The sequence below is a fragment of the Sinocyclocheilus anshuiensis genome, unplaced genomic scaffold, assembly GCF_001515605.1.
Source record: "Sinocyclocheilus anshuiensis isolate Anshui unplaced genomic scaffold, SAMN03320099.WGS_v1.1 scaffold498, whole genome shotgun sequence".
In the NCBI taxonomy this organism is placed as follows: Eukaryota; Metazoa; Chordata; class Actinopteri; order Cypriniformes; family Cyprinidae; genus Sinocyclocheilus; species Sinocyclocheilus anshuiensis.
The window spans coordinates 357648-368699 of record NW_015547644.1 but is presented as its reverse complement, the minus strand read 5'-3'; the positions used below and the strand labels follow the sequence as shown (position 1 = coordinate 368699).

General features: G+C 34.5%; 1 protein-coding gene across 1 annotated transcript; it reads right to left on the bottom strand.

The window, feature by feature from the left end:
• Positions 1 to 2057: 2057 nt before the first annotated feature.
• LOC107701908 (guanine nucleotide-binding protein G(o) subunit alpha-like) lies at positions 2058 to 10580 on the bottom strand. The gene is made up of 10 exons (XM_016504053.1): positions 10440 to 10580; positions 10233 to 10350; positions 9927 to 10018; positions 7932 to 8024; positions 7134 to 7294; positions 5118 to 5246; positions 4638 to 4767; positions 3527 to 3598; positions 2893 to 2980; positions 2058 to 2349 (listed from the first exon to the last, which is right to left on the bottom strand). Exons 1-10 carry the CDS (start codon positions 10473 to 10475, stop codon positions 2159 to 2161), a joined length of 1110 nt encoding a protein of 369 aa, XP_016359539.1. The 5' UTR covers positions 10476 to 10580; the 3' UTR covers positions 2058 to 2158.
• Between the last annotated feature and the right edge of the window lie 472 nt (positions 10581 to 11052).

Here is an 11052-nt window from a genome sequence, read left to right as displayed (position 1 = left end):
AATTAAACGTTTATGCCGAACCATTCTGAATACTGAACTGTTTATCCTTCTGGTTTATTTAACAGGAGATAATTACATTTTTAGAAGTTTATTTGTTCACATGATGTAGCCTACACAAAAAGGCAGAAGTAGTAGCTATATCTAATCTTTGGATAACATTTACATTTATATTAATGGCTATCTAACCGGATCAAATTTTGTGTGAGACTCTCATAGTAACCTGACAGCAATTCTAGTCATCTGCTAGGATTAGATAGACAATTCGGATAAATAAGAGGGAAAAATAAGTGGAATATCAATTGGCATGAATAAGGTTATGCTCTGCACACTGTGTTATTTGAGATACTATGATAGTTTTTATTAATATTTTGAAATAGATTTTGTTTTTATATTTTCTACTTTCATTTTAATTTTAGTTGCAGTTTTCGTGTTGTGTGTTTTTAGCATTTTTATTAGTTTGGGTTATTTTAAAATATGTCTTTAATTTTTATTTTAGTTTTATTTATTTGTATATCAAGTTAAACTAAATGAAAATGAGAACTGTTGCCTTGTCGACTAGTTTAAATAAAATGGTTTTCATATTTTATTTTATTTTTATTTCTCATATTTTTGTGTCAGTAAACATTTATTTCAAGTAATGGCATTTTTGTATAATTTAATTTTGGTTAACTATAATAACCCTGGCTCTACAGTAACCTACTTGTTTCTTTTGAAATGTAGAAAGCGTGACTGTCCATCTCTAAGCAAGCTCTCTATGGTCTACCCACCGAGCAATGAATCATGACCACGGGATCTCCATATATAAGCGACTGCAAACAGATGAAGACAGCAGAGCCCGAAGAGCTTCAGGGAACAACACATCAGCAGCTATGGAGAGATCTGACAGACTCACACTGATACTTCTGCTCGTTTCTTTACTAGCAGTTTGTCGTCCAGTGGACGCCTGGTACAAACAAGCGGCGAGACCGAGTTACTACTCCGTGGGCAGAGCTTCAGGACTCCTGTCCGGGATCAGAAGGTCAGAACCAGAACTAGAGCCCATCGACGAACTGACAGACATCAATGCCCTGCCAGAAACACATTTCCCACGCAACTTCCTCAAAAACATGGTAAGATTACTACAGTAGCTTATTTGTCTCTGCATCTATTCGTAACGAATCGAAATGTTATACATCATATATTCATAGCCTACTCTAAGTTCAGTCTTAAAAAATTGTCAGCTTTTTCAAAACAAACCATAAACTGTCCTGATCCTACCACAGCTTCTTCCTAACTAAGATCACAATATCAAAGCATATATTGTATTCCAACACAATTATCATATATTATGATTATTATTTTTCCCTCTCTCTCTCTGTAGCCCATTTGTGTGAAGGATGCCCTTCCAGAACTGCGAAGCTGTGAGTTTGAGCTTGTTTAAGTGTGGGGCCAGTGTGATCTTCAGCCTGGACTCAAGAATCTGTCTCAGCAGCTGAGAATGGATACAGTACCTTTCAGTCATTCCGAACAATACATACAGTATTTGTGAGCAAGGTGTGAACAAGTGCACTCTTAAAATTGCAGCAATGTGGAATAAAATGTTTGAATGTCATTTAATTCATATCAAAATGGTAATGTATTTTTTTTAGTTACTTTTATATGGCTATTAATGTGGCAGTGAATTTTAGTGGATGCATGAAGTTCACACACACACACACGTGTCCACAGGAGTGATCGCACATATAATTTCTTACATTACCTATGAACATGTTCCATTAATAGTACCAGTATTTTTGTTGTTTTGATCAGCCAATTTTAATTCTTTTTTTAACCGATCAAATTATTTCAAGTAAATGCCCCAGATATTATCTAATGTAAGGACTTCCATAATGAAGTATCATTCAGCAACTTGACCAGATACACTTTTTTTCTTTACACAAGACACGTTATAGTACAAAGCAAAACATCCAGCTAAATATAATTTAGCCCATTTATTTACAACACTTTAATGATCCCACAATGAAGTCAATTAACTAAGCAGGTAACAAATCAAAGATGCCCATAATTAAAATATTATAAAAAATATTGCATTTATATATGGATTTCATGATCCATTACAAAAGCAATTTTGTTAAAAATAAAAAAAAAAAAAAAAAAAAAAAAGGGAATATAAAAAAAATTAGAGAAGTGAGATTGTTTGAAGGTTATGTTTAACAATAGTGCTCATGGTGAGCTGGAAGGCATAATGTACGCTGGAGGGGTCTGTGGCATTGGTGAAGTGAGAGTACACCATCTTGCCTGAGGTGGTAGCGCATGCCACAAACTGGTCAGTCACATATTGAGCAGCACAACTCACATCACAGTCAGACCCTGCATCCCAACACAGAGAAACACATTAATCAGTTCCTTAATATATTCAAACTATACCAAATATAATTTCAAAAGGTAAAAAGACAACGGCCTTGTGCATTTTTTATACTACTATTGCATACAGTATGCCGTATACACATGTAGCATGTACAGTTTTAAATAAGGAACTCGCTAAATCCTGCCTTAAAAACATTAGTGACACTTCTACCTTAGCTACTATAATGATTTGCCTAATGCCAGTCTAAAGAAGTCCTGTGTGTCTGGATGTGTTAAAAAAACGGAATTGCACAGAAATTATGCGACAATGCTTAAACATATGGCTCTATAAGAGTGACGTGAGGTATCCAGAGAAAATTGATTATTAGTATCTGCAGTCTTTAATTACTGTACAGCCTGACACACACACACACACACACACACACACACACACGGTCATTAATTGAATACTTTGTAACTTCAGCAAGCTTATTTATAAACCCTGTAAAGTAAAATTATGCTCCACAGATATAAACAAACAAAAAGACTGTAAAAAAATGTTAGTACCTTTGAAGTCTGGTTGATAAAGTCGCAGGTGTCTCCCAGAATACAGTATTTTCTCAGCAAACAGATCAATTTTGTTCATAAATAAAACCTGAAAATTTAATTCAAAAGCAAAGTTAAAAGAAAATGAAAAACATCTGAAGCCATTCAACCCTTTCAATTAATTCATCCCTATTGTTTTTGTCTATTGCAGAACAAAGTGTTTGTTATATTAATTAGTAAATACTCTGAAAATTATTGCATGACAATTTTTAATAGGTGCATTAACTAATGGACAAAGACAGCATCATATGGAAATGCATAACTGAAGTGGTACAGAATGATGGGTGTAAAGAGAGGTCAGCACTTGTGATGAAGCAGGTAAGGTGTACACTAAATCTCAATGAGTGCAGACAATTATGGGCGGTTATGAGGAGGGGAGGGGCTTAGAAACAGATTCTTTCAATGGACTCATAAAAAGCACAAATACAATCAAGCTTCACGTAATAGTATGAATAATCATCATCATCTTTGCAGACAACATCTTTTTTTAACCCCAGTTCAGATCAAAGATGACAATAACAGAATTAAATATAGTGTGAAAGCCCTAATGTCAGATTACACCGATTTTACAGGCCCTGAAACAAACCCAGCTCACCAGAGAAGCTCCTCTGAAAAACACACTGTTACATGTGGATCTGAAGTACTCCAGGCTTTCATGGAGACGGTTCTTAATGTTTATTTTATTTACAACTTTCAAATTCAGTGTGAATGACTTTCTTTCCTCTGTGGAACATAAAAGAAGATATATAAAAAATGTTGGTAACCAAACAGTTTCAGTTCCCATTGACTTTAAAAAAAAAAAAAAAAAAGAAAAAGAAAAAAAAAAGAAGAAAAAAAAAAGTTAAGTTACATTTTGTAATGCTTGGTATTTTAGTGTGACATGGTATGAGGAATATGGTAGGAGCAATTTTCAATCCACTTCATCTTTTCCTCTTTTTGCACTTTTTAAACTTTCCTATTAATCTGCAATGGTTGATAGTATAGTATAGTATAGTATATATTTATTTAATGCCATGTCAGCATCAAAGGCTATTTTCATGGCAAAAACATGGCAAAAGTATAAAAAATACAATAAAAACCAGCAAATAAACAAGTTATATCACACTTTTATACATTACATTATTGTATGATTTTTTACATTAACATGATAAAAATTATAAAATTTTTCCTGGCAAAATTTTACTAAACTCTTTAAGTGAGCTCACTTCATAAAAGAGTTTTCTCTGTACATTAAAAGCTGGACAGTAAATAAAATGTTTAACAGAAAGGGGATCTTCGATGGTTGAAGGGCAAGTAGAATGTCACCTAGTTTTTGAAAATGTTCATTATTGTATTCATATAGCGAAACTTTCACAGATTGTTTAATGAAATGTTACTCACATAATTCATGCAAAACATCACAGGGCATAGACAAAATTGTGGAAAGGCTCTGTCCTATTCCCAAATCATACATGCATACAATTATGCGGTTAGCTGACTCTAAGCTTGTCTAAGCTTGCACTACACTACGTACACCACAGGCTTCACAATCTACATGCATTTCATTTCATTTGTCAGACCTTAACTAAAGCCTGTTACACAAACTTTTCTGACAATAAGATCCAACTAAATCATCTGGGTTTTTGAACAGATAAGACAGCATTCTAGAGTTAGAAAGTTTCCGTAATATGGGCACAAGATCTCTAAAAATCAAGTATGCTACTCACCTTGGAATGATTTTCATCAAGGTTTTGATCATACCCACTAAGAGCCACCATAAACAGCACTGCCTGGACATTGTCGAAATAACTGTACCACTTCTTTCTTTCTGAACAATGACCACCCACATCATATAGCCTATAAACAAAGGAGTACTTATAAACAAATTATTTGTATGATGAAATTAAATAAAATCAAGCTGAATCTCATACGAGAAAAATTAAGTCAAAACTGGTTAAACTCATTTGACTGAGTTAGTGGAAATATACAATGTGCTGCCTTCCATTTAAATCAAATTCAGGTGTACATAAATATTTATTTTTATCCTTTTTTAATCTTGACAAACCCTGGTCACTGTGTGATTTTACTGTATGGAAAGGAGCCACATGAACACTCTGCTAAACATCATCTTTAGTCAATAATGAAAATATGGACATAGAATCACACAAACATGTTTAGCTATGATAACATTGCAGAAATCTGTTTACCTGTACAGCGAGTTGTTGACTTTGAACTGGGTTTCGATGACACCATGAGTCCTTACTCGCACTCTGAGGACATCTGTTTTAGTGGGGATGTAGTTTGGTGCGATGATGCGACTTATGTTCTCAAAAAAACTAGATTTGTGCGCACACAAAACGGAGGAAAAAGCACAAAATGTTTAATGCTCAATTTTACACACAAAAAACGCCCATTTTTTTCCCTCAAAATTACAATGGTTACATGGAAGATAATACAGATAGCAGTATTAAATCTCCTGCAACTGTCATTCATAAACTATCCTCACTACCACTACATAAGTCACTCATGACATTCTTTATTTGCAATTTGGAAAATTATATCAAACCAAACGGGAAATTAAAGAACAAGCCACTTGTTCAAACATGAAGATTACATTCAGTATTTTAATAGTTCAAAATGGCAAGCTGAAAAGATTATCCAGCCTTAAATCTTTCATTCGGGGATTTGAGATGAGAAACTTCTGATGTTATCATTTTCCTTAGGTTAAACATGATGCAGAAGTCATTGCCAATTATCCTTTGTATTACAGTAGATGGTTATTTTATACATGGCCATTGACCATTGGAGACTGAGATTGCTGTATGCACCTTACCATAACCTTTCATTCAGTTAACTGCTGAATCAGGTTTGTTTTATTTTACCATACCTTTGGGCGATGTTCCCCACATAAACACATTTTTCGCTGTTTCTAAACAAACAATCACACTGATAATGACTGGAAAGCAATGCTGCAGTTATTTGCATAATCAAAGAGTGATTGAGTTATGTGATTGGCCAAGTTGAGAGACCACAGACGTAGTAAAACATGGCAAATTGTTGGAGCATCCCGCAAACACAAGGACTCTAAATAGCCATTACAACTGATACATTTATCAACATGTAAATTTACAGCTATGCAATGCGTGATCTCATTCATTGTAGTATTTCACTCCTCATCAATTTCAACATCATTTATTCTCATGTAACAAATGATGCTTTCATGAGAATTTTAATTGACAAACCCAAACATAATTGAAATCTCCTGCATTACAAGCAATTGTCCCTGAAATTAGCTGTATTTGCATATGATGCAAATACTAACAAACTGGTTACACTGCTACAGGAACATGGAGTTTTCAATGACTGCATCGTTTCCAGGGACAAACATTACATTATACACTTCAACATCTCTCCATTGGGAGAACTTTACTGCAATAAATGTGGCATTATTAATATGGCATATCAGGATGCAGGAAAATACTTCACGATTATTCAGTCCAGTGGTAGGACAGATGTCCCTGTCAAATAAAAAGGTAACATTCTATACAGCCTCTATAATTATTGTTGGTAAAGAACATCTGACTAGCTAATTTATCATGGGTCTCAAACTCTTCAGTTGGTGATTACTTAAGGCTATTTTAATATTTTAAATTTAACTTGCGTGAGAAGTTATGCGTGACCAGATCCACTTTTTTTACATAAGACACGTTATAGTACAAAGCAAAACATCCAGCTAAATATAATTTAAACTATTATATAATAACTAAAACTATAACTAAGCAGGTAACAAATCAAAGATGCCCATAATTAAAATATATATCAAAAAAATATTCAGTCCAGTGGTTCACCCACTCACAACATGCTGACTTTATGTTGAGTGTGAACTCATGAACCCTCATTTGAAAGTTGGCCGGAAGTGTCCTGTTTGTTTTATGCGGTTTTTGGAAGCATCAACTTTGAGGGACCCAAACAGTAGCATTATATGGAATCACAGAGAGTCCTATTTTCTAATTCTTCATGTGTTCCACAGAAGAAAGTCATATATCTAGGATGATATAAGGGTGAGTAAATGATGAAAGAATTTTAATTTTCATGTGTAGTATACCTTTCATGAGGTGGAAGACAATCATGTCAGTAAATTTCAGGGAAGCAATCAGTGGCATTCAAAGGAAACTATAGATTCATTATGCAATGATACAAATGGCATAGAAGTGATTACTCACTATAGTGCAGAATCATTGAGCTGGAATTCGTGGCCTCTGGCCACTGCCGCCCTGATGCCCAGATCCCCCCACAGACTGCAGAATGAATGAGCCACAAATGGCAGCAGCTCCATATCCTCTCCTACACAACACTTACATGACAATATGGCACGTGCATGGGCCTATAAGAACATAGCAAAGAATCTGAACGACCTGTGGTTGAATCGGTCAAAACGTCTGTCAAGAAAATGGTCTGGTCGTAAGGTTAGAGATAAATTTAAATTGGATCATGAATAAAACAAACAAAAAAGCAGAATAATAAGAGTTGGGAAAAAATAAAATAAATAAAATAAAAGGGTATTTCTGTCCCAAGAATCTATTTATTTGTGACCTTGCCTGTTCAATAACACTTTCACGACATTAAATTCACCCATAAAGTTTGTTTTGGGCACATTATAATGTGTATTAAAACTCTTGCTCGGTCTCAAAGGTCACAGCACATACCTGGTCCTACCTACCTAGCGGTTTGTTTTTATAATATTCTATATTATAACTACACAATATTTTCCCAAGATATTATGCATAATATTAGAGGTTAGAAAGTTTTTAGGTATAGATATACAGTGTAGAGGTGAGATACAAATAAGCCAATTTGGTGTCGTGTGCATGTACAGAAATTTGTTTTAATGTCACTGTAATCCTGTTTAGTTTTGAGACAGAAAACAGAAAGAGGTCTTTTCACAATGAATCCCAATTTGGGTATAATGGAACTGCCATGCACATCATAATGAAAAGGATAGAATAGTCTGCATAACTCACCTTGTTTTTCTTGTTTGACAAATTAATGCGCAGCATTCCCATGCCATGCAGCACAAACTTCATATTTGTCAGCAGGTTATCCAACACAGCAGGCTGTACATTTAGAAGAAACCAAATAATTACACACTAACCATTTGGAGAATAGTAAAACATGCAGTGTGCTAATAGTGATGCACTAATGTTGTAGCACTGTAACTTACAGCATAGCCCAATACTGTTTATAATTCATATCGTACAAGCCATGACACTTACTTTTCAGTAAAGCACAAAACATGGCTGTTAAACATGGATTTATTGTATTATGAATGGTTCATGTTTAAAGATTGTGTATTTTCTGTCTTTAATTAGATGCATTTACTTTACTGTGCTTTAGACACAATTAGCTTAAAGTTACTGTATTTCTCATTAAGTCACTGTTCATTATTACTCATTTAAAACAACTGTTTTTTCCTTTAAATATGAAGTGAATCAAAATACAGCTGAGGAAGAACAGCTCAAAACACAGCTGTTCTTTCTAACCTGTATGTCATTTTCATTTTTTTATGGATGTATAATGTGAGCTTTACTATAGGGCAATAAAGAATGGCATGTGGTGTAGTATATATATAAATTCATGTTGCAGCCCGTGCTCTTATTTGATGTTTACATATCTTCCAAGAAAAAGTTAAGGGTTTAATGAGAACACTGAACAATGAGTTAAAGGATTTTGCTTGTGCACACCTTATAAAGCTCATTCTGAAACATATTATACACCATTTAACCTCATATTTAGTACTAGTGTTTTATTTAGATTTTTTAAATACATTTTTTTTTAGGTGACACTGTCTAACTTTCTCTTACAGAAAGAAATGCCTGACAATGAAATACTAAAGTATCCTCATATTGCATCTATAAGTATTGTATCGTACCTAATACTTAAGTACTAATACTTGAATCTGCTGCTTCAAGACAACAAATGATGCAGTGTATGTTTTTACTTGTATCCTTACAAGAAATATGTAATAATATGGAACAAGTTGGGAAGTCGTGGCCTAATGGTTAGAGTCGGACTCGTAACCCAAAGGTTGCGGGTTCGAGTCTCGTACCGGCAGGGATTGTAGGTGGGGGGGGTGAATGTACAGCGCTCTCTCCCACCTTCAATACCACGGCTGGGGTGCCCTTGAGCAAGGCACCAAACCCCCAACTGCTCCCCGGGCGCCGCAGCAAAAATGGCTGCCCACTGCTCCGAGTGTGTGTTCACGGTGTGTGTGTGTTCACTGCTGTGTGCAGAGCACTAATTCCGAGTATGAGTCACCATACTTGGTCACATGTCACGTCACTTTCACTTTTTCACTTTCAAAAGGACTTCTGTGCAGTGTTGGGGGTAACATATTACAAGTAACTTAAATGGCGTAATCAGATTACTTTTTTCAACTAACTAATGCATAACTAAATTCACAACAAAATATCTGAAAATCTCTTTCAAATAAATAATGCAAGTTACTTTGTTTCCCAATTTCTTGACTGAGACCTCTCTTGTTTGCATGTTGAGAGAAATAAGGTGCAGAGGCTTTGTGTGCGGAGTAAAAGTACTAGACTGAATGTGAACATGATTTACATGATTCAGTATTCCTAGAAATGAATGAAATCAGTGAAATGCAAACTCAGAATATTCCACAAACATCTCACTGCTTACCTTTGATGGTTCATTTCAACCATACGAATAAGCAAAAACATCATTTGTGTGACTTTTTTTTTTTTAATTACCGCTAAAATAAGTGTTATTGTTATTAATTTTTTGTTAGCAAGTGCAGCCCAGGTGAGAAAAATTAATGCAAAATTAATGTAACGTAAAAGAATAACATAATTAGTTACTTTTAAAGGGAGGAAATTAATGCAATATTGTAATGCATTACTTTTAAAAGTAACTTCCCCCAACACTTCATGTAGTTCTAATGTTGAGAACTAATGCAGTAAGCCTGACAAAAACCCATATTAAGTAAGTCAATGCTGCACCTTGAAGCTGATGAGTTCTTGTTTTGTAAAGCCATGGCTGTAGATGATCTTCATCTGTTTGATTAATGTGCTTTTGCCGCTCTCTGGAGTACCTATATGTTTGGAATAAAATATTGCACAGCAGTATTAAATATGAGAAGTTTATATTGCAGAAATCAGACATGAAACTACAAATACAATGCTAGATTTCAATGGTGTTTTACATTCAGGAATTCGATAAATAAACAGTTACTTTTATAGATTTATTTTCCACCATGTTTCTATGGCAAAATAAGAACAGTGTAGAACTCTCAACTCAAGAATTACCCAGTATGAGGACTCTGTGCACGTGCGTCTCACGCTCAATTCGAGCATGCTGCTGATTGCAGGATCTTTTCTCTTCATTTCGCAGATTCACGCACGTCTGCACAGCCGCGATACATGCCTCCACGAGATCAAACGACAACATTATATGTATTAACTACTTCTCAAGTCAGCACTGTCTTTTTAAGTACACATTTATATGTAACTTACCTGCAGGGATGTTAAAACGTCAAAACATCGAAACATTTCTAAAACTATTATATAGGCTAGTTAAAATTGTATTTAAAACGCGCAATATTTGCGGTAGCCCTCGCCCAACACACCTGTTCAATATGCGGTTCAGGGACGTGACGTCATAGGACATAATAGGGACTTTATAATTAAATGTGCCCTCTAATTGGTGACGCAAGACCTTACAATAAAACAATTAACAGAGTGCATTGCTTTAAAAAATAATAGTCCTAGAATTTGCTTCCTTTGTTAGGCTATATTTATCCAAATGGTAAAAAAAAAAATAGACTACAAATAGTTAAATATTTATTCAGGCAGACGTGATCTCTTAGATATTTTTTTTATTTCTTTGCATTTTGTGTGTGGATTTATTCGTATAAATCTTAATAATTTAATCCTATAAAACTAGACAAGGAGATTAGGAGATTAAAAATCTGCAGTGTCCTACCTATCCAAATGATTAGCATTTGAATTTTTGCAAACAAATAAAAAGTAATACACCATGATGTAGTTATTGATGAGGATGATATATGTAAACAATTATGAAAATGTTTTGTATTTCACAGTATTATATTTGCAAGGACAAAAAAAA

What these genes read in the sequence shown, in the direction of transcription:
- LOC107701908 (XM_016504053.1), bottom strand. Translation starts at nt 10,475, where the DNA reads ATGTTTCGATGTTTTGACGTTTTAACATCCCTGCAG. An exon ending in ACGTTTTAACATCCCTGCAG is followed by an intron (nt 10,351 to 10,439) that starts GTAAGTTACATA and finishes GATCTCGTGGAG; the next exon opens with GCATGTATCGCGGCTGTGCA. An exon ending in TTATCAACCAGACTTCAAAG is followed by an intron (nt 2,350 to 2,892) that starts GTACTAACATTT and finishes GTTGGGATGCAG; the next exon opens with GGTCTGACTGTGATGTGAGT.